This window comes from Nomascus leucogenys, chromosome 17 (assembly GCF_006542625.1).
Source record: "Nomascus leucogenys isolate Asia chromosome 17, Asia_NLE_v1, whole genome shotgun sequence".
NCBI classification, from domain to species: Eukaryota; Metazoa; Chordata; class Mammalia; order Primates; family Hylobatidae; genus Nomascus; species Nomascus leucogenys.
In genome coordinates, this window is record NC_044397.1 from 76,558,708 (window position 1) to 76,582,927 (window position 24,220).

A 24,220-nucleotide genomic window follows, 5' to 3' on the forward strand; every position below is an offset into this window, starting at 1 on the left:
TGAAAGACTAGGCAGCCTATATTTATCCAGGCCTTAAAGAGAGTTAAGTGGGCTGTAATCCTTGAAACCAGAGTTGCGGAGGGCGGTAACTAGATTTACCTTACCTTTAAGTTGAACAGACACCATATTCATCTAGTGTTTGAATCCACTCCTCCCTCTTAATAACAGAAGAGAAGCTGTGAAAACAGTTACCTACTCTAAGATACTTTAACCATTTGACTTCACCTATGAGGTTAAGAAAGAAACCAGTGATAAGCTTTCCCTTTTTACATATGGTTCACAATTCTAAGTTTTGCTAAGAGAGTCTAGCGGGTAGCATCAACACCAGTTTTCATTTTGTAAGGAGAAAGGAGGCAGATTTCTCCTCCACTGGGAGGTAGGGGCAGGGGGCCTGAGGGCGTATTTGCTAAAGTCAGGGAGATGAACTTGGCTTTGCCTGCAGAAGTGATTGACAAAGCGGCTTCCCACTGCTCCGGAAGGAACCCAAAGTCAGGGGCTCAGCAGAGCCTCTTCACCCACCAGTGGTTACTTGGCTCCTTGCTGCCGGGGATAACCTCTCAAAAGTGTGCAAATAAAGTTTCTTCCTATAGTTTTACTCTTTCCCACTTGGCAGGCTTTATGTCACTAACGGATCCAAAATTAATGGGTCCTCTCTCCCTTCTTCCCTTGGATCTCTGGCAAAGTCAGCACATTCTGGGGAATGTGGCAGGCAGTTAGTTATCACCTATGGCACATCTTGAGGGGCTGGGCCCAAGCTATTCTCATCACACCTACTGCTCTCCCATCCAGTGACTAGGATCATGTGGAAATAAATGCAAAGCTCGTTCACCATTTCTTTAGATTATATTCATAGAAATGTCTCCACTTATGGATGGAACACACCAACCATTCTTCTGGAAGCATCTTCTATATGTGTATAAAATTCAATTCAGGCCAGGCACAGTGGCTCACACCTGTAATCCCGGCAATTTTAGAGGCTGAGGTGGGCAGATCACTTGAGGCCAGGAGTTAGAGGCCAGCCTGGCTAACATGGCAAAACCCCATCTCTACTAAAAATACAAAAATTAGCCAGGTGTGGTGGTGCATGCTTGTAATCCTACCTACTCAGGAGGCTGAGGCAGGAGAACTTCTTGAACCCAGGAGGTGGAGGTTATAGTGAGCCAAGATCATGCCACTGAACTCCATCCTGAACAACAGAGCAAGACTGTGTCTCAAAAATAAAATAAAATAAAAATCTTTTAAAAAATAAATAAAAAAATTTGATTCGACCGACACAAATTGAGTAGCTATGGTGGTACACACACTGCGTGCTGTGATATGTGTGAGTGTGGTTATCATCATGGTTAATTCTTTCTTGGCATGAGACCAATAACTCAGGTTGAGGCTTATGCCATGTGCTCTCATTATCTGCAACTGGATTTATCTTTGAGTGGTTTGACCTGCTAGAGCGATATGTTGTGGTTGTGCCATGCACACCCCACTACTTGGGTTTGAATGCTGGTCTTGCCATTTATTATTTACAAGACCTTGGGCAAGTAACTTAACCTCTGTGCCTAAGTCTCCTCATCTGTGAAATAGGAATCATAATAGTATCCCTATTTTACGAATAAGAAAGTGGAGACACAGAGGGATTTGGTACTTAGGTTATTATGTGCTGGCACTGACTGCACCTAATACAGGGCCTGGCACATAGAACACATCAACTGATCACTATTATTATCTCAGCCTCTCACTTCTTGGTGACCCTCACTTCTTGGTGACCGTTGGGAAGAACAGGCCACAGCCCTTGAACAGGTTTTGCTTCTCCACCTCCTCCATATAAGACTAACTGATCCATGCATGTTTGAACTCTTGACCTCTGCAAACTTAGTGCTGCGCCTCTGCCCACTGAGCTAACCATCCCAGCAGCGTGGGGGTGATGTAGAGCTACTAACTACCATATTCTCAGTTCAAAAGGATGTCAACCCCCCTTGCTCCCTCATCCAAAATCCCTTCAAGATTTAAGGACACCTTCTGAGTTAATCTGTTTCAAACATTTGCTTAAGAAATAAAAGAAATAAAAGCGCCTGCTGCTTTACTCCAAGTTGAAAATGGAGATACGCGTCTCTCCTTCTGCATTCTATTCCCTCAAAGTTCTTTGCAAGACAAAAATTATGTTGGCCACAGTTGCAATCAGCTTTAATTCATTCTTTATTGCTGCTCTGGTTTTGTGTTATTTGAGCTGGTTTAACTGTTAAAAGCGTTTCAAATGTTCACATGGCCTGCATTAGGTTACCGAATTAAAACAGGAACAGCCCACCAAATGTAGCTCTCTGAAATGCAAACCACATGAGTTTGATTTCTTTGTGGTATAACTTTAATTGGGTTCAGAGGTCTCTGAGACTTACCTGTCTATCTGCTCTGTGATGGCCTGATCTGATAAGACTAACTTAAAGGGTCTGAGGAATCAGAATTGCTTCAGCTCTAATTTCAGAACCAATGACCATGGGTTCTGCATTACAGCTTCATCCAATTTATGACTATCCAAATTCAATTCGATTGGAAATCTCAGAATACCCCCTCAGGGCTTCTTCACTTGCTGTTCTAGCAAGTGTCTGGCACACACAGAGAGCCTATGAGTCCCAAGCACGTAGTGATGGGAAATTACTAATATAATAGTATTACCAATACTATATTAGCATTGCATACAGTCAGGTTTGGCACTTACCTCCACTCCCTACACCCCACAGTCAGATAGGCCATATAGTCTTCCTTTCCTGACACAATACAAAAGAAAGCTTTGGGCTCAGATTGTCCCTTTTTTGGTCTTCTGATAGCACTACCAACCAGTCTCCCTTGGCCCTTGTCCACCTTCTGGAAGAGCTTCTGTAGCTTCTAACGTCCAGTCCTAAACCGGACTCCCCTTATTGTTTCTGAAGGCAGGTGGAAGCAGCAATTAACTGTGGTTTAGTTCTTAGGAAGAGCTGAACTTCCTCCATGTAGGTTTCTAAGAAATAGTCTCAGGACATAGCAAATCTACAAATGTTTTCTGAGTATTACAAGCAAGGTACTAAGCAAACCACCGTAAAACATGAGGCCTGGGAAGGACAGAAGGGGAAAAAGTCAATTGAACCTGTGGCTGATTTCATATGGAGGGCAATGGACATGAGAAGCTAGAGAGGACTCCTCACAGCCCGACTGCTTGAAGGAATGGCATTATGCTTGGGTGAAAAATAAATCACTCTGTGACTTCAAGCTACAAAGGAAGACCCAGAAGCTGTGTAGAGGAAACATGATGCCTTTGGCCATTGCTCTTCCCTTGCTAAGACTCCAGGGACACAAGATAGAGACATGGTGAGGAAAATCAGTTGGTCATCCTGTTTGGAGTAAAAGTAGACATTTTATGTGAGACTAAACAGTGCTCATGTTTATTAAAACAGTGGGGAACAGGGACATTCTCAGTATTTCCTCAAAAGTTCATTGATCTTGCAAAAAATTAACTTTGGCAATCTGAAAGACATCAAAGTCTTTCTAAATTAACTATACACAAAAATACACTTACTCCTAACCACACATTGAGCAGGTAGTTAGTGATAACGAGGATGATAATGTCATTGAGGACTTTTGCTATATGCCAGATATTTTTATCCGTTCTTATGGCATCATCACCACAGGCTTGGAGGGCAATATCTTCATTTTAACACATTAGGGAACAGAAACAGAGGCATTGAGTGATTAATTATGACTTTTCCAAAGTCAGTGTAACTTGGATTTCAGTTTGGGTTTTTTTTTTAATTATTATTATTATACTTTAAGTTCCAGGGTACATGTGCATAACGTCAGGTTTGTTACATATGTATACATGTGCCATGTTGGTGTGCTGCACCCATTAGCTCGTCATTTACATTAGGTATATCTCCTAATGCTATCCCTCCCCGCTCCTCCCACCCCACAACAGGCCCCGGTGTGTGATGTTCCCCTTCCTGTGTCCAAGTGTTCTCATTGTTCAATTCCCACCTATGAGTGAGAACATGCGGTGTTTGGTTTTTTGTCCTTGTGACAGTCTGCTGAGAATGATGGTTTCCAGCTTCATCCATGTCCCCACAAAGGGCATGAACTCATCCTTTTTTATGGCTGCATAGTATTCCATGGTGTTACATGGTGTATATGCGCCAGATTTTCTTAATCCAGTCTATCGTTGTTGGACATTTGGGTTGGTTCCAAGTCTTTGCTATTGTGAATAGTGCTGCAATAAACATACATGTGCATGTGTCTTTATAGCAGCATGATTTATAATCCTTTGGGTATATACACAGTAATGGGATCAGTGGGTCAAATGGTATTTCTAGTTCTAGATCCCTGAGGAATCACCACACTGTCTTCCACAATGGTTGAACTAGTTTACAGTCCCACCAACAGTGTAAAAGTGTTCCTATTTCTCCACATCCTCTCCAGCACCTGTTGTTTCCTGACTTTTTCAGTTTGGGTTTTATGATGACAAAGCTGAGTCCCATACCACCAGATATAATGCCTTTCCTACTGTCACAGCAACAAAAGACTTAAGACAAAGGAGATGATACAGAGGGAGTAGAGGAGCTGACATAGTTTATGTGCAAGGGTGAGGCCCTTAACATGGAAGCTTCACACAGCACTTTTCTCTCCTGCTCCTTCCTCACTAGAATAAATATTCCTAGGCAGAGAAAAAAATGGAATACTCACTACCTAAATATACCAACTGTGGATATTACAGAATCTTTTTTCATCTTCATGATTACCTTTTGATAATAAGCGACTCTAGAAAGGAAAATGACATCCTATATGAAAAGTGGCATAAATATACTCAAGATTTATTCATTTCGCTATTTGTAAACAGCAACTAAAAGAATCACAAAGAAATATCAACTCTATTTTGTTTTTGTTTTTTTGTTTTTGAGACGGAGTCTCGCTTTGTCGCCCAGGCTGGAGTGCAGTGGCGCGATCTCGGCTCACTGCAAGCTCCGCCTCCTGGGTTCACGCCATTCTCCTGCCTCAGCCTCCCGAGTAGCTGGGACTACAGGCACCTGCCACCACGCCCAGCTAATTTTTTATATTTTTAGTAGAGACGGGGTTTCACTGTGTTAGCCAGGATGGTCTCGATCTCCTGACCTCGTGATCCACCCACCTCGGCCTCCCAAAGTGCTGGGATTACATGCGTGAGCCACCGCGCCCAGCCCAAATATCAACTCTATTAATGATACATATGCTGAAGTGGTTAGGAGTAAAGTTACTGAAGTCTGCAACTTACTTAGAAATGCATCAAAAAATAAGACTGATTGATGGATAGATGTACAGCTATATGATAAAGCAAGTATAGCAAAGAGCCATTGTAGAATGTTAGGTGGCGAATATACAATTCTTCATGCTTTTCTATGTGTTTGAAATGTTTCGTAGTAGAATGTCAGGGAAAAGTGACCACAGAGTGAGTCTTACATTTCTAAGCTGCTCGTTTCCTGACTCCGCACTTATTTAGAAAGCTGGGCAGGTGGGAAGAGAGGAGCTATGTTGCTGGGAAGAAAGCCAGCATTGGCCAATGATAATGTTGTCCCTTCCAGGGAAAACACAGGCTTGGAGAACAACTGCTTGACCACGTCTAATCCAGATTCACAATCTCAAAAAAATTCTCATGCCAAGAGAAAACAGAAGCCAAAAATAGGTAAGAAAATATAGCAGGGGCAAGGAGAAGATGCCAGATTTCAACATCGCCGCACATTGTGTCATAGGCAGAGCTGCAAATGAAAGCTAGAACTGTGTACAGTTTTGCATGGTTTCGGAACCTAGACTTGGAAGACTCCAACGCTTGTTTATCCCTAGAAAAAAACAGGTCCTTGGTAAATATTTGCTGAATGAAGGATGCGTATTTTGTTGAAAGGTACTGAAGAAGATAAAAACAGTTTTGCAACTACTTATCTTACCTATTGATCTCTTACTGTTTAAATTAAGAAGCTGCACATATGTGATGTCTCTTTCAACCCTTTGTGCCCATATGTGTATGCATACTTACACCAATATAGTTCCTCCGTACTAGATAACATGCTGGGCGTTTAGGAGATTCAGAAATGAATAAAGCACAATTTCTGCTTTACAGACTTAAAACCTATGTGGAAACAAGCCCCATGTTACTATAATACATGGGATCTGACGTAGTAAGTACCATGAACAACAGAGGCCTTATATTGTTTTGTTAAGATCTGACTTTACAATATAGGTGCTACATAGTGTATTCAAGTCACCGGAAACAGTATCGCTACATATAGGAAATGGCCCCCTCCAAAAGATGGTGTGATCCAGGATACCAAGAGACCAAAATTAGAACTCTGTACTGCAAATCAGAGTCTTCTGGAGAGCCTGAGATCTTTCCTCTATTTTAACCCAAAGGGTTGAATTATTCCTTTCTGTCAAGAACATGATATTGCACAGAGAGTTGGCCCCAAATAGCCCCGGACCCCTGATCTGCAGTGAAGAGCCCCCCATAGCATACTTGGGTACACTAATGTAACTAGACAAGTACTGGTAAAACCAGGTGGTAGAAAAGCAGTCAGGAAATGGGATGGGGAAAGGGCAAAATCTGTGCCCATGGAGACAGTTTAGGTATTGAAAAGGAGGTAATGTTTTCCACTAAAGGGCATCCAGTTGGAGACTGGTCTGAGCTGGCTCTCGTTTTATAACCTCTCAACACATGTGTGTAGTCAAGGCTGAATTTAAAACCTATACCGTGAACCTTAGGAAAATAAACCACATTAAACAAGCACAAATTGAAAATATTACACAAGAGATTTCACAGGAAATTGGTCCAAATTTAGCCTTGCTCTTTATGTATTTAAGCCTCTTATTCATTGCTTAGAACTTTATATCAGGATTTTAATATGAGTCTGTCCTCCCCCACCCCCACTCGCAGCCCAGTCCACCTCCACAATGGTCTGCTTAGTTTTACAAAATGTATTTTTTTAACTCCCAAAGAATCCTGCTACCTTTGGCCTGCTCTTTCAGTGCTCATTAACACATGTTCCCAAACAGCGCACTGATGACTCACAGCATCAATGGTGAGGTGAGGCTGAGCATGTACCCAAAAAATCCCACTGCAGTACCAGAGACAAGCTCCACTGTGTGATCCCTGCACCGGTGGATTTCAATGCTGATTTTACATAAAAGGTGCCAGCAATTATGACAAATGTCATTAGCAGCAAACCATTTCAGTGTCTTTCAGTTTCAGAATTCTCTAATACTACTTTCCTTTCTTCTGTAGCTTTGTTTTGTTTTGGTTTTAATCTTGTTGTACTGTACTTTCTCTGAGTCTCCTCAAATCCTTTTCTTGGAATGAAGCCAAGTATAGATAAATACATGAACGATTTAGAATCCCATAAATGTAACAATCCACCTTTTGTAATGACATTTGAGTTGTTCTGATGTTATCTTGGTTGGTCACATAGCAAGAGACTTCCAGAAGCAATGGCTGGACCACTCTTTCCACCTTGGGTCTGGATTTTTGCCATCAGAAATGCCCTGTGGGATGCTGCCAGGACACTCTGGTCCGCAGCCCTTCTAAGCCAGGCATTTGCCAGGTGGGAAAAGTGATGCCAAACCAAAGGGTGGTTTTGTGGGATGGACAAACATGCCCTGAGGCCACGCTGGGACGTCCCATTCTTTCCCACTTGTTGCTGCCAGACAGAATGTGATTATTACTCGAGTTTGCTTACAAACCACTTTTAGAAGGCTTATTAAATTAGAACTTGTTTTGTATTTAGTTTGGAATTTTTTAATGATTTCGAGATCTGGAATCCATGTTGCTTCCCTACTTCTCTCTATCACACCACAAGAAAATGCTTGCTGGTGAATGTGATTAAATTTACTCTGACCTCTTTTCTTCGCCCTTATAATTCTCTACTCTTTATGGAAGTGAGAAAGCTCCAAAAGAATGAATAAGCCCTGCAAAGAGACTGAGGTCAGACTTCAGCTGGAAAGGGAAGGGGGCTGTCCAGAGGGCTGGCAGGGGCGGGTACCCTATTGCTTTTACTGGGGTAGAACTGTAGGAAGTTTCTTTACAATTATTATTATTTTGCTAATTCCTATTTTAGAAAGATTGAAAGAACAACCTGGGCCCCTCCCAGAGCTCTGAGCTTCTCTGGGGGAACTCGCTGCCTCCTCCTCGTCTCCTCCTGTCGTGGCAGCCACCATACTCACTGAGGGGTCTTTCATCAGGACTCTAGAGAAACATGGGTTTGGAAGATGCCCACGCAGATTTCTGGCCTGTGACAGTGAGGACCACAAGGAGCATGGGCTTTTGCAGGCGTCCCTTCAAACCAACTCAGTGGTCTGACTGGGGGAATTGCTTCCATTTTCTGGCTTATTAAAAATAGTAAGGGAATCAAGATGACATAGTGATTTGATGAGCCCTTGAGAAATAGAAAACCCAGGATCACTCCATCCCAAAAAAATGCAAAGTTCTAAAGATAGGAGAATTCAAACAAATAGGGAGGTTATGCAGCCAAAGAGGCCCTTTATTATCTGTTATGCTCAAAGGTAAATACACTTCCCTGACTGAAAGTATTAAATTTTCAAACGTTCAAGTAATTGTTAACCTAGTTCCGACCGCACAGGTGTCTGCAGCCTGCACCCGTCCTGACTCAATGAGAGCCTCAGACAATGAATATGTCTAGTTGCTTTTAACACCCTCCCATGCAGGCTCACTCTGGGTGGTCATCTCTTGCCCCCTCATGCCCCAGAACAATTCTGGTGGTGGGGCTTTATTGGATTTCTGGGAGCATTAGGTTTCTGGGAGCATATAAACTCAAGGACTTTGCCTTTAAATCACTCAGAGCCAGGGAATGAGGCAGAGGATGCTTCAAAAAGAATTAGGAAAAGTTAACAGATCAAAAGAACAGTCCTGTCACATAAGCTACTTCCTTTTTCAAAAACATGTATTAGGAGTGCAGCAGTTAAAACTGATCGGTCATGAAAATGAGCCCTAGCCCTCCGGCTGAGGGGCTGAGATGCATTAGGCACCACCTAAAAGAAATTTCTCAGTGATTAAGCTCAGTGTCTGCAGAAACACACAAACACACACACGGAAAAACAAGGCCCACCCTGGGCTCTCCTTCCCCAGGTAAGTCCCTAGTGTCTTTTCCTTCTGTGTCCACACAGGAAGTTGGTTCAGGGCTGCTAGAATGTCATTAGCTGCTAAGAACATCTTAGAAGGCTGAGTTGAAAAGCCCCCATACCTCTCTGCAATGCTGATCTTCCATTCTTTGCAAATTATAGGGCAGACAGCTTAATCAACAAGAAGTGTGTGCTTCAGAATCCAGCAACTACTACTGAGCAGAGCATTCAAGGCTAAAGAAAAAACTCCCTTGTTTGCCTCAAAGTGGAGGTTTATGGCAGTATAGGTTTGCAGCCCAGGTAAAATGCATCTCTACTAAGATCTTTCATAGAAGATACTCACTGTGGATCTGTTTGATCTAGAGCAGGCCTCTTCGTTGCCTTTCTGTACAAATGGAGAACCAAGAACTGGGGGCATCTCACCAAACAGGTCCCAACAGCAAGATAGCTGTTCTCCAGAAAGTAGTCTTGTTTTTATTCTTAGTTGGCTTTTTCCCTTAATGTATTTATCCCCCACATCTGTTACAGTTCAATAAAATGAGAATGGAGTGATAGTTTTTTTTTTTTAACCACGATTCCGTTGGCAAAGCAGATAGATCCATAATTACATGGAGACACATGTATTCGTTTTCTAGGGCTGCAGTCACAAATTACCACAAACTGGGTGGTTTAAAAGCCACAGAAATGTATTTTTTCACAGTTCTGGAGGTTAGAAGTCTGAAATCAAGGTGTCAGCAGCAGGGGTTCTTTCTCAGGGTTCTGAAGGAAAGTTACTCCATGTCCAGCTCCTGGCTTCTGGTGGTGGCTGGCAGTCCCTGGCGTTCCTTGGCTTACAGCTCTGTCCCTCCAATATATGCCTCTGCAGACACATGGCACTCTCCCTGTGTGTCTCTGAGTCCCTGTGTCTCCACATGGCCTTCTTATAAGGACACCAGTCATTGGATTTAGGACTCACCCAAATCCTCCACAATGTCATCTTAACCTGATTACAGACCCTATTTCCAAATCAGGTCCCATCCGCAGGGGCCAGGGGTTATGACTTCAACACATATTTTTGAGGGGACACAATTCAGTTCATGACAACATACATGCAATAATTAAAGAGGGAAACCACAGGGCCTCGCCTGTGAGATGAGGACACTCTGAGCCTGGGAAGGAGGAAGAAGTAAAGGACTGTCCCAGGGGCTGGGCACTGAGAAGGAGGCCTCAGGAAGTCATCATTACATTCTGTGAGGTATTCCCACCGGCAGAGTTCAGGCTTGACTGTGGTAGAGGTGAAATTGTGAAGACAGAGGAAAAGATGATAGTGAAATCCTGGCAGACTAAACTAAAAAGTGGAGTGGAGGTGTGCAGGTTGAAGGTGGAGGCTGTGCCCGGCACGGTGGCTCATCCTGTAATCCCAGCACTTTGGGAGGCTGAGGGGGGCAGATCACCTCAGGTTGGGAGTTCGAGACCAGCCTGACCAGCATGGAGAAACCCTGTCTCTACTAAAAATACAAAATTAGCCGGGCATGGGGGCACATGCCTGTAATCCCGGCTACTCTGGAGGCTGAGGCAGGAGTATCACTTGAACCCAGGAGGCAGAGGTTGCATTGAGCCGAGATCATGCCATTGCACTCCAGCCTGGGCAACAAGAGTGAAACTCCATCTCAAAAATAAAAACAAAAATAAAAATAAAAATAAAAATGAAGGTGGAGGCTGAAGCACAGGCAGCTCTGCCCATGAATGCTGCCTCTCTGCTCCTCTTGGAGCTCAGTGCCGTGGGCACCTCCTTGCAATCATGTGTGAGTATACCCTGCCTAAAAGGGTAGACTGAAATGATACAACTTCCTTTGTTATTGTTGTTCTACCCTTTCCTGAGAGATTGAAATGGACAGATCCCCATGAAGTCTCTGTTTCCCTTCTGATGATTTTCTTCCCTCGCATCCAATTGCTAAAAGTTATTTCATGTTTTATTCTCCCCCCAATCACCTATCACCTCGAAAGCCACAGCTTGCCTGTCCAACCTCATCCACTTTCCATGATGATGATGGCATCACTGGTTCTCCCGGAAATTGATCTTCAAGATGGTACTTGCTTAATCATACCCAGTAATTCACTTTTCCTCTTATTTGTGGTACATAGAGAGAAAAGCATCTTCCAATTTTGTAGTTTTCAAACTATGCTCTTGCTGAAGAGTCCTTTGTTCAAAGAAATGCTTATGTGGAAACCCAACTAAGTTCACATATGTAAAGCTGCTGTGGCTGAAGACATACCTGGGAAATGGGGAGCCCTGCCCACCTGGCCAGTCTCCACACCCCTCATGCTTGGCAGCCCCTGGGCAGGCTCTGTTGGGTCCAAGTTAGTGGATTCGAGGTGCCCATATTTTAATAATTCATCTTTATATTATGGCACCTAGATTTCACATTACAATGTTCTGGGATCTGCCTGCTATTTATTTAATTTTTAAAAAACCATCAGTTATCTTGTTTTTCCCAAGAAATTTAAACAGTTTCCCAAGAATTGTCATATGTCAGCCTGTGTTCTGCCCTCTTCTCTCTTGGTTTCTGCCATCTAACTTTCCTCAAGGCTCTGATGGAATCCAGCTCTGTTTGGACGCTCCTCTAAAACTCACCACACGTCTAATTTTGGTACAATTAACAAAAATTGTAAGTTCTTTTCATTTCTTGACTGGAGATAAGGACTGAAAATTAAGTCAGTTAGTAGAGAAGATAATGTATACTAGAAGAAAAATGAGACCCATCACCATAAAAACTGATATAACAGTTAGACTTTGGACAACTCCCAGCTTTCCAGAGAAATCCATCACGGAAACATGAAGGATCAAATGCTTTTCATGGAAACACCTTGAAAACAAGCTTCCTATCGTAAGACTAAAAAGAAGCTGATGCAACAGGGTCTTTGATGTAAAAGTTAACAATGGAACTCATTAAGAACTGATGCAAAGAACTTAAGAACATTAAGAACTGAATACACTACTGTGACTTCGTAAAAATGCGGTTCCCCGTGAAGGTTACCATTGAGAATGAACAAATCAAAGTTCTGTCTTTATTAAACTCCTTGCTGATGAAGGCCATTTCCCTTGGCCTTTCTCTACCCCTAAATTCCAAGAACAAATGAAAAATGAAAAAGCAGCAACTCTATACTCCCATGAAATTTTACCTAAGGACAGGCTTTAATACTACTGAGAAAGTGCGGGATTTCTGTTTCTTTACAGCACAATTTTTTCATCTTTTATAAAAACCCAGACAGGAATGCTCCTTTGCAATATTTTCCCACTAAACAGTTTTTCTATATAAATATCCAGGACCACAAATCCCTGGAAATCACTACAGTACAACTTTCATTTACTTCTTATTCGTACAGTGGCATTCACCCAAAGAACCTTTTGTGCAAAGGGTAATAGCAAAAGAAGTATCTTTCCAACGCCTAGAATGGGAGAGGAGGTTCTTCTTTCTCACCCCACCCTGGCACTACATCTGTGAGAAGGTGTGCACCAAGTCACCTGCATTCTTGACAGGCAGACAGGGCATTGATTACCCAGACATGGCGGCTCCCTTGCTTCTAGTGAGGTTACCCGGGTCTTCCTTGACCTGTCTAAAAATCACAGTTGGCTTTGCGATGCTTGACAGATTGTTTGGGTGCCTGTGGAGACAAAGCTAACATTCACTGTACTGTAGTGGGTCTGACACAGTAACTGTTGGGTGTTTTCTTCTGATTCAGCCTTTCTTAGGAAGCTCTCGAGGGTCTGATTCAACAACTTGAGCTACAAACAACCACTATGGGAGGAAGAGGTAAAGGGGAGGAGAGAGACACCCATACTTGAGGGCGTTTGCAATTCTCTTTAAGCACCCGCAGGCCTCTGCCTGTGACTGTGGTACAGGCCTTGGCAAGGAACCAACCAAGTCTATGGGAAAAATAACGTCTGGAAGAATGTCTTGTCATACTCTTTTCTCTTTAATGGCTTGGTGAGCCTTTTCACCAGGCACAGCTTCTGTTGTGAACACTCCACTGGTTAAAAAATCCCCTGGCCACACTTTCTCTGAGATCCCTAAAGAGGGCTGGAGGAATATTCGGGCACAGTTATTTCGAAATGATACAGCAAAGGAAAGAAGAAATAATACAAAATCTGGAATCTGGAGTTTGTGTGCAAGAAGGTTAAACACATTGGGAAAAAAATAAAGTTCAAGTTGTCACTGTTCTGCCTCCTAAACAGCCTTGCTGCTTTTTGGCTCGGGGTTTCCTCATTCTTCTGCAATTTGTCTCTTAGACTGTTTCAAACCTAGCCTCTAACTGAAGACCCATCTTGTTATTTATTTTTCTATTTTTAATTACAGGAACACAGTGTCATGAAAAAAATTAACTTTCATCTCCAGACTTGAGAAAAGCCAAGAATTCAGACCTCCAATCAAAAAAGCTTCCTGAGTGCCGGCACTCATTCATGCTGGTTTTGTATCTGATGCACTTTTCATTCAATTTTGAAGCTCAATGGATATGAAACCCAATGAAATGAACCAAGAGAAGGACGTCGTCCAAACATGTTGAAGCACTTGTGGGTGATTCGTCGGGCCTTTGTGTTCTGTGGCTCCTTTGAGAAGCCTCTGTCTCAGGCAGGCTCCAAACTGCCAACTCAACCAAGCAAATAATAATTATTCCTAATGGCAATAATAATTATGGAATGCAGTGGCCCCAATATAAGGCTGGTTGTCTGTGGCTTCAGGTGGGGTAGCCAAAGTTTCACACACTCTTTTTATAAAAATCTCTCTCTCTCTCTATCACACACACACACACACACACACACACACACACCAATTTGCCAAATGAGATTTCGACAAACTCACTCCTCTGGTTCTCTGAGAAGTGCCTGACTACAGAGCTGCGTTACATAAGTAGCAGCTATCTACTGTGTGTGTGTGTGTGTGTGTGTGTGTGTGTGTGTGTGTGTGTGGTGGGGGGGGATTTGGACAAATCTAGCAGTTGACACCCTATGCCCCCCCACACACACCCCTCATTTTCCTTTTAGTTAAAAGTCTTCAACTTTCTCCAATTCCAGACTTTCATTTCATCAGATTTTTATTTGGGTGTACCTGGTCTGTAAAATTCCTCAGTCACCTCTAACAGTATGAAGCTTAGTTGAATTATTTTAAATTAATTCTTTCAATGTTTTAGAAAGTCTATGATTTGGAATATGCATTTATAGATTGCCTTTTGTTTAATTTTGGCATTTAAAATATACACTGACTCAACATGGGGCTTTGGAAGGACTTTAGAAGTAGACTGGTTTCACTGAGTTTGCAGATTCATCCAGTAGGCTTCCCTCCCATAACCCAAACAATACTGGAATGGAATCAGCTACTACTTCATTTACCTTCTCTTTAATCTAGTACCTTACTGCTTGCCTCTGTAAATATGCAATTTGAGCAAGACTCTTGAGAAAAATGAGATGAAGTGACATGCTAAGCAGAGATCCCTGAGAGTCTGTCAAATGCTTAGCCTCCTGCCCCTATAGATTCTAAGAATGTCATTGCTCATCTGACAAGTGTTCAATGGCTCAGTGATTTGGGGATGGGTATTTGCTCTTCCAGGTTCCAGTTATCATTATGATTATTCATGTAGAAAATGTCAATGCATTCCATAGACTAAAAATAATACATTGGAGGTCAGCTGTAAAGTGCTGTGTGTTTGGCTTGTGAATTACCATCGCTGGACCAAGATATGATGGGCATGTGGTTATTCAGGAAGTCATTTCTAGCATTTCAAAGATGTTTGGGGCCATCTGTTCTCTGCAAAGCTCTGTGACTCTGCAAAAGCAAACCAAGCACATTCCATCATGTCGCTACCCAATGCTCACAAGGGTCCTATCATTTTACAGACTTTACTGGCCTAATCATCAGCCAAAATGCACTTTGCCAAAGGGGGGAAAACTATAAAACTCCAAATTCTTTTAAATGTGTCTGGTACCATTAAGAATGTTTATTACACTACAGGAACTTTTAGTTGATATTTGCCAAAAGCACAACATACCTGGCAAATGGATTACCAGACTACCTGCTAAATGTGAATGAATGCATTTTGTAGAATTCTTCTTCAGCAGTCTATGTCAGCCAAGTAGTGTTGTTGTAGGGTGTGAGCCATGATAAGGAAACACACTTGTTCCTAAGAGCTTGTTTCCGAATTACTGGGAATTTGAGCTAGGAGAAAGCATTTTTTAGACAACCTAGTTTCATTCTTTCTTTTTATAAGATGGAAAAGTCAGGCCCCCAGCAGGGTAAAGAAGCCTGTTCAAAGTCTAGAGCTCATGCATGGTACAGTCAGAGTCACCAGCCTTGGCTTTCTATCCCTAGAGCAATGGTGTTGCACTGCCTCATTGAAATAGGATTCCATCTGTATATACCAGAATGTTAATATCAAGGATTCCCTTTACATTCAAAATCTGAGATCAAATTGGATGTTTATGTGTTATTCTGATTCAATTAAAGGTAAAATGCTAATGGTGTTTATGTAATCTTTAAATCTTCATTAGAAAGGATATAAAAGATGATTGTAGAGAAAATTTATTTGGTGAAACATAAATGAAAAATACATAGTAAAGAACCTGTTGAATGAGCTATCTTTTGAATCTCAAAGTATCTCATTACATGAATATATCATACATGCAAAGGGCATCATAGGCTATCTCCAAATTTCTGGATTAATGCTTCTTTTTTAATTCAGAATCTATCAAACAGTTCAGACAAGAGTTATTTACATTTTATGAGACATACAGTATTATAGAATGTAAAAGCTCCAAATATCTGAAATGCCCATTGGGACACCGCCCTATTACTTGGACATGTTCAATCTTCAAAAAAGCAAAGTGTACTTCCAGTTCCAAAGGACCAGCTCTGAATTACCAGGTTCAATTCAAGTTTCTCCTAACATGTTCAGTTCACACAGGGCACTCACTGCACATACTAATCATTTTCCCATGTTAATACTCTTTTAGATATTCTTCAATAAATGGTTATATTCAGTCATGGGACTCTCTCTAAACACCACAAGCCACGTGAACCTGCTAGGTTTTCATTCTTGCTTCTGGATTTGTAAACAGGAAATACTAAGCCAATCTTGATGTAGGAACTATGACAAGTACAGAAAAGAACAGTTAATTTTTTCAGTTTGCATTATGGGAGACTACATACTCTCCTTCCCAAATATTCACTCACATGGCACTTTGTCCAAGGCTTACACAGAGGAAGACACTAACCAGTGATATGAGCTAAAGCTTTGTTTCAGATCTTCCACAAAATAATTCCCCAAATAATAATAACTCTAGAATATAAGACAGCGGACTGCATTTTCCTATAGAACTGTGTCTGGCAAAACCATCAACCAGATCTCTTGCATTGGACTTGTTTTACATGTTTACTATTTTAGGTGTTTTTCTAGTTAAAGCTCCAAAAATAAGCCACTGTTAGCAAAGTGAGAATAAAAGAACAATTTCCTGATAAGATTACTTCAAGAGAGGAAGCTATACCTAGTCATGCACACAGCACCGAGTCCCCAGAGAAGTTACCTTACCAAGTAGTTTACAAAATTAAATTCATTATGAAAATCATTAACATTTTAGTGCTGAAAAGAACTTTGAGAATTTTCTAGCGGTACCCCACCCCTCAATTTTACACGTGAAAAAACTTAAACCTGGGCAAGTTAAGTTTCTTGGGAACTGTGGGATAGTGCATGGAGTAGGTGGTCTGGATTCGAGTTCTGGTTCTGGCCATTATCACTATGACCTGGCGCAAGTCACTTAATCTCTGAACCTTACTTTACTCAACTGCAAAATGGGTGTATTAATTCCCAGGTAACAGAATCATGCATGCTAAACTAGTAGATATGTGCCTTGTAAACAGCACCTGACAAAGAGAAGAGATTGCTGTTATTCACCTAAGAGTTGAGCCTAGAAGTCAAGTGTCTCTGACTTCATATGTTAGGACCCCTCCCTTTTACTGCCGTGGGCTTCTCTTCCCAAACCCTATTCTGTTCTCACTCTCTGGGCTATGCGAACATATCTAGGAGGTCAGATAATCTAGAGCTTCTGCCAAACTTGGCTCCTGGAAGAAAACAAACCAAAAGAGAGAATAAATTTGAGACAGAAAAGAGGCAGTGAATGAGAATTTTGGAACTGAGACTGACTCAATTAATTGGCTAACCCCTCTTTATGTAGGTAAAGGAAACCAGGCCTGGGGAAGCTGAGCGCTTAGCCAAGGCGGCAAATCTTTTAAATGGCAGAGCCTGAATGTCTAAAACCCATGACCTCTGAACCCATGACAATGCTTTTCCTTGACTCCCCTCCGACCTGACATGGTTTTGCTCCGAGCAAGCTCTTGTCTTCCAGGCATATCTTTTCAATATGCTGCACAAAAGAACAAATGTCTAGATTTACTGTAAGCACAGAAAGAATGATCCCAGGCTAGTTGCTGTAGAAGTAGTCCCTCATTTGTGCCTATCTTTTCCAAAAATAGGAGGGAGGAAATGCACCCTGAGACACTAACATGGAAGCTTCAGGAACTCTGAGGGCCAGGTTCTGTGTAGAAGTTCCAGAAATGAAGTCTTTCTCCAAGAAAAGCTCACAGGCAAAGTCACCTGTCCCCTCAGGAAGTGGAACAAATCTGGAAGTTGAACTGCATTTGGGTAGGGAATAGTGGTCTTCCTGCAAGCTAAGAAGCCAAATATAGAGCAACCAAATGTTGGAGACAGGGCCGTCACTTCTCTGTGATGCTATAGTTTTCTTACACATGAGGGGATGAAGTGTCTGGCACTGTAACCAGATAGACTGAGCATTAGCTAACTCCTGTGCATAGATGATTCTGCCAGTCTCAGGCACACTCATGGGTCTTCCATGGCACTGGTATTGCCACGGTCAGGAGCATGGGGAAACATGTGCTTTTGAGTCCAACAGACCCATATTCAAAACTCTGTTTATCTCCCTGGCTGGGTGACTTTGGACAAGTTACTTTTCTTCTCGGAGCAATAATATTGGGGTAAATAACAGCTACCTCTCTGAGCTACTGAAGAATTACAGGAAATAACATGCAAAGCTAGCTCAGTGCCTGACACATAGCAGATCCTGAATAAATATTAGCTTCCTTTCTCTTCTTCAGTGTCAGTATCAAGGCCCTTTCTAATGAAGGGCTTGAGCCATCAGGGAGTTACCTCCGATTTTCTCTCCCAAGTAGAGCAGGCTTGCTGTGTTCCAGGTGGGAGGCTGAGATGACACTAAGACACAATGCTTACCTGAAGAATCAGAGGCAAGAACCAGATTCGAAGACGAGAGCTAGGGTATTTTTCTGCCTCTTGGAATACCCAGCCATGTGCTCCCATGTTCTGGCTCTACCCCCTTCATCTGACCACAATACCATGTGGTGTTACAACTTTTGAATGTTAAGAAACATTATATTTCCTCAAGTATCAGTACTTAATGTTTCGTTCCACACATAAAACCCAGTGAGTGGAAGGCTGCCGGCCCCCTTGTCAGAGGTAATTTCTCAAGGCTCTGCATGGGATTTAACGGGAGCCATATGGTTAAGTCTGTCAACCCTCCCAGAAAGCATCCCCCGGAAGGGCCCTCGTAAATGTTCTTGGGGTTGTGAAAGATCCAGCAACTTTCCAACAACAAAGCTATGTTCATAGCCATGATATTCAGCAAAACACAAAGCAGGAAATAATGACGTCTGGTCTGCATTACCCAAAGGGGCTTCAAGTTGTCCTGGCTAAGGGCTAAGGACCAGTGACAAGCTGGGACCTGCTGCCCCGCTGCCTCCAGCAGGAAGGAGGCTGGCCTGAATGTCCCCAGCATTAGTCTGTGGTAGATAGTGACAGTCTTACTTATGCTCACTTTGGTTCGAGGAGCTTTAGAAAGCTCTTAAAAAATGGATTCATACGCATATGCACTGACAGGGCAAACACACTCTTAACCTGTAAGCTGCTTTGTTATTTAGGTCTTCTTTAAGCCATGACCTTCAGTGATGGCATCATTTGCCGACTTCTCTACTGTTCTTTCCCCCACCTCCAGCAACAATGACACAAACTCCTCAAATCTATTAACGTTCCCATCTTGAGGGAACACTGGGCAGGAATGTTAACTCACACAGCAAAGCCACATGACTCGTAGCATTGCTTCTGCCACCAACAAATTTTGAGATGTAATCAGCTTTTCTTTTTATTATTACTTTTCTTTGTTTGTTTGTTGTTTTCCTCAGCCATGTCCATTGAACTACATCTAATATTCTGCATGACACATAGCATCTGGGATTGCAAAGAGAAAAGGGATAAAGAGGCACAGAAAAGGTAAGAGGAGGTACAATTTATGATAAGTCTTGGCACCTTTTCGTCTTTACATAAAACAAGATTTTCTTCTATGATATTTTACATAAATTTCTGGCTAAGTTTTATGTCTCTGTTGTCTAGCTACAGCCCCATGCAAATAGGGTTTATAACCAAATGCCTAAGTTACACATCATCTGGAAGTATATGTTCCAGGATTAAAATTGGTGTAAAATCAGGGAGGGTTTTTTTTACATAAATGTCTTCATATATGCATTCTGTTGAACACATTTCTGAGTTTCCTGGTACAGCTGGCCAATTCATTCTCTTAACCAGAATACTCCACGTTTGTATATTCTGATGTCAGATATATTTGGCCAGTGCCCTATAAAGAAGTAAAAGGTAAGAAAAAAATGTGTAGAATATTTTGGAAGCGTCTCCCATAACCCGTCAGAGCTCTGTACTGATATCCATTCTTGTAGAACTCCAAATTCCGTATTATCTTCGTTGCTCTCCTGAAGAATTACTGACTGTAAATTATATACTATCACTTATCCATAAAGAAGAATCAACTTAGTTAAGAAAGCTGGGATCTATTAAGATTATAGCCATCTACTCAACTGATTATTGACTCCTACAAAAATGTCTTAGATGATAAGAAACAGAGAGACAGAGAGAGTGTGTGAACTTCCAGTAGTGCTACCTACCCTTCTGCCATTTTCCCAGGCTTTGCTGACTTGATCCTGAATTAATGAGCCTGTTACATGATAGCTAATAAAAATGACTGGAGGAGAGATACTGTTTGGATTCTGCCACATATTTGGTTCAAGGCTGAATCGATTTTATCTCTATTTAATACATGCTTGTTTTCTGTCTCACTTGTCTGCCCCACAGCCCGTGGCGCACTCTTTTTTCCATCTGGGAAACTTATCTCTGAAAATGCTACCATCAATCAGCCAAAGACACTCTTCCTGGCAGAGCATCTGCCAGTTTGACTAAGCACAAGTAGTCACTAGTTTGGGGATGCCTCCCACACTCTCCATAGCTGTGTGTTTTTCTAGCCTGCCCAACCACACAAGAGCAATTTGAGATATTTATATTTACCTCTGGTTTCTATTGAGGTAATGGCACTACTTTCACAGAATTGAGCACAGGGCATGGTATGGATTGCTGTGGTATGGAATGGAAGTTGCACGTGTTGTTTGTCTACTTCCTTTTAACATTACTTCTTTAGATTTTTGCATTTGCACTCATTTTGGTCTGGTTTGGCTCAGTGCCTGTTCAAAAAGCATGAAAATCAAATGCTTACAAGGATGCCTACCCTTTGTCCCCAAAGTCCTCCCTGATAACTGGCACTACTCCCATTTTCAAGTCCTTTATGTCGATAGCTCTCTCAATACATTCAAGCCTCCAAGCTTAAATTTTGTACTGTGAAGAGAGGGAGACGGAGAAGAGCAAGAACATGGGGTTGCCTGAAGCAGCCAAGCACTGATAGAAGGGAAGGGAAGAGGGGGGAGCAGGAGCCAGGCGCCCCCCTCTCCCACAAAGTCTCAGCCGTGAACACACCCGCTGGCTGCAGCACAAGAGCACTGTGCGTGGGCACAGGTGGGTCCCAGCCTTTCTGGCTGGATGCAGCTTAAGCACTGAGCCTGAATGAAGACTTTCATTGCTGTTTGCTGTTTTTCTTGGCCAGTAGCCATGGCAAACATTTGCAGGTGGCTTGGCCAGATTTTGACACTTAAATATTTGAGGTTGTGATAAAAATCAGAATATTACTACAATATGGTTCTGTGCAGCCTCAAAAAAGTAAAATAAAGTAAAAAAAAAAAAGCTATCTGCAATTTCAAATGCTCATTTAAAGACACAGTCTCCAGAGGGAACTCATGTTTTCAAATAAGTACTCATTTCCTCTTTCCTGAGAGAAATAAAAGAGTCAACCATCCCCAAATGTTACCACCTAGAGTTTCATACTGAATCCGCTGGTGAGATGGGTTGGGTTATTTCTTGCTGAGTCTCCAGGATCATCCGGGCAAGGTTTTGGATGGAAAAAAATGTAAATGACAAGATGTGTGGGTTTGAATCAACATGGCAAACACACCAGGGAGGAATCTGATTAAAAGAAATAGCTTCCCTCAGGCTTGGCAATGAGACAGAGTCCTAAAAGTGACAATTATCTCCTAGAACACACCAGGAGCGACACACAACACCCCAGGCTGGAGAATAAATGGGAAGATGGAGTGTGTCCAAAAGGCATCCATACCAGAGAAACACCCGCCTCCATCCAGGCATGGTGACACAGCCTACAAATGTCACCCAAATGTACAGTCCTGGGCCAGCTGGGTAAATTATCAGCAGAGTCGGCACTCATCTTAAACTTTAGTGCTAGCCCTCAAAAGACTGTTTCATAAAGACCAGCTTTGTGCTAACAATGGCCGAATACTAAGGGCCTCCAAAAGGGTAGTTGGTGGGGGGTGGCAGGGAGAGGGAGGCAGGAGAACTCCAGGGGGGAAGGAATGCTGTAAAACTGCTAGTAAACTCTAGCACATTTTATGTTTTTTCCCCTTGAAAGAAAAATAAAATAATTATAATTAGCTGGCCTAACTGTGAATTGTCTGCTGAAAGCCAAGCCACTTGAGAGAAGTCCCTGGAGATTTAGATGCTGTCTTTAATGAATCTACCCCACCCTCTTAGCATACTATGGGTTCTTGATTTAGATAGCAGCAACATTTGCTCTCATGGTCATTTGAGAAGAAAAGAAATATTTAGCAGAGACACTTACCAACCTAGCATTGACTCCTTTCAACAAAGCCAAGCATTCAAAGGGCCAGGTTAATGTTCTGTTTCTTGAATAGAAAACCAAAAGCACCCACAGCAAACTCACAAAATGGTCATTACCCATTACCCATTACTCTCATTTCTTAAGGTGGGTCTTAACGTATCACAGCCATTCCTGGTAAGTTGAAAATGTGAGACAAGGTGCCCTTTCTGGAATATCCTAGGGAGGAATAAGCCAGTGTTCCCTGTGGGTCTGGAATTCTTATAACACCGAAAAACAAGAGGGAGAAGACCTACTGATAAATTGTGGTGCAGTTTCTAAGTTTTTAATTATCACTTCCAATATTTGACTGAAAATTCAAACAGAATGTTGACGCACATACCAAACACAGCAAGCGCCCCTTCTCATTTTAAACAGAATCCTGGAAGCATAGAGCAGCCAGTTCTCAGCAGCCAGCAACAGAACTTTATCACAGCTCTTTGGCTTAAAGTTATTACCTTTTCTTCCTAAGAACCCATATGCTCTTAAATCTTTTATTTCATCTTTACTCTCGTGAGGTGGGAAAGAACAGACACCATCCTCACCAGCGATAAGGAAGCTGGGCCAGAGATTCTGCGTTTCTGAGAAGCTTCTTGGAAATGCCCCCGCTGCGGATCCTCAGACCACACTTGGCATATAGCAAGGGGCTAGAGGTAACACAGGATACCCAGAAGGGAGAGCTCTTTCCATCATATGACATGGAGTTTCTGGTGTTCAATGACAGGATCTTTCTACCAATTTTTCCTCAATGCCTCAGTATTGTCCATTTGCATAAATGAGAGAGGGGGCCTGCTTTCTTTGCTTTGTCTACTCTGGAAATCAGCATGGACCAATATAGAGGAAGGGGAGGGCTAATAAGGAGGCAGTAACAGGAAGGAGAGGGCTAGTAAGGAGGCAGTTACAAGAAGGAGAAGCAGGGAAGAATGAGCAGAGGGCAGGATGACTGTGGAAATATGGTGGTCCCCCTTATCCATGGTTTTGCTTTCTACAGTTTCAGTTAATCATGGTCCAAAAATATTAAAAGGAAAATTCCAGAAATAAACAATTCACAAGTTTTAAACTGCTCACCATTCTGAGTAGCATGATGAAACTTCATGCCATCCCAAGCCATGCCCCCCAGGATGTGAGTCATCCCTCCTGTCCATCGTGTCCACATTGTGGACACGACCCACCCAGTAGTCACTTAATAGCTATCTCAGTTATCAGACGGAAAACACATATTACACACAGGGTTTGGTGCTATCTGCACTTTCAGGTATCCACTGGGCAGCTTGGAACTTATCTCTCACGGACAAGGAGGGATTGCTGTACACAGAAGATGAGGTGATGAGTGTGGCAGCTCCCAGGAAGGGAAAGGCACACGCTGTTGGAGACAAGGCTGAGCTGGTAGAACTTCCCTCCACCATGTTTGTTCTGCGCACTATACTCTGGTCTCCATAACAACCATGGGTTTTCCCACAGTCATCTTAAAGTTCATAAATCTTGTCTGAAGAAATGATGACACAGAATGACTTGCTCCCCACCCCACCCCTACCACCCAAAGTCCAGGATCAAAACAGCTTCTACCAAGTGGAGACTCCTCCTTTCTTCCATCAAAAGCATCACTCTGAGCTCTAGGCAATATCATGACAGCCAGAAAAACCAACCAATCTGAGCCCCAGAAACCAGGACATTTCCTGAGTTCCAGCCAGGACCCAGGGGCAGCCGAGGAGGGCTCCTTACCCGATCTGGCGGTTGGTGGAAGGTGCCTGAGTGATGACAGAGCTGGACTGGGGCGACGGCATGGCTTGCTGAATCACAACGCTGGTGTCGTGGTTGGGCAGCCGAGCGCTGCTAAGCTGGTGAGTTCCGGGCCCCGTCATGGCCCCACCAACTGCATTATGCATCGAGATATTCTGCCCAGAGAAGACACAGGGGAAAGGTCAGGAGGAGTCAATGTTTTTATTCTACTCTCAAGCTCTCAAAGGCCAAAACTGGGAATCTCGTCATGTC

At 42.6% G+C, this 24,220-nt stretch overlaps 1 protein-coding gene across 1 annotated transcript in view; it reads right to left on the bottom strand.

Moving 5' to 3' along the window:
* Positions 1–24,220, bottom strand: part of CREB5 (cAMP responsive element binding protein 5) — a 415,524-nt gene that overhangs the window by 230,547 nt on the left and 160,757 nt on the right. The window contains exon 5 of the mRNA XM_030796511.1: positions 23,951–24,123. Within this exon, the coding sequence (XP_030652371.1) occupies positions 23,951–24,123 (173 nt within the window). The remainder of the gene's footprint in view (positions 1–23,950; positions 24,124–24,220) is intronic.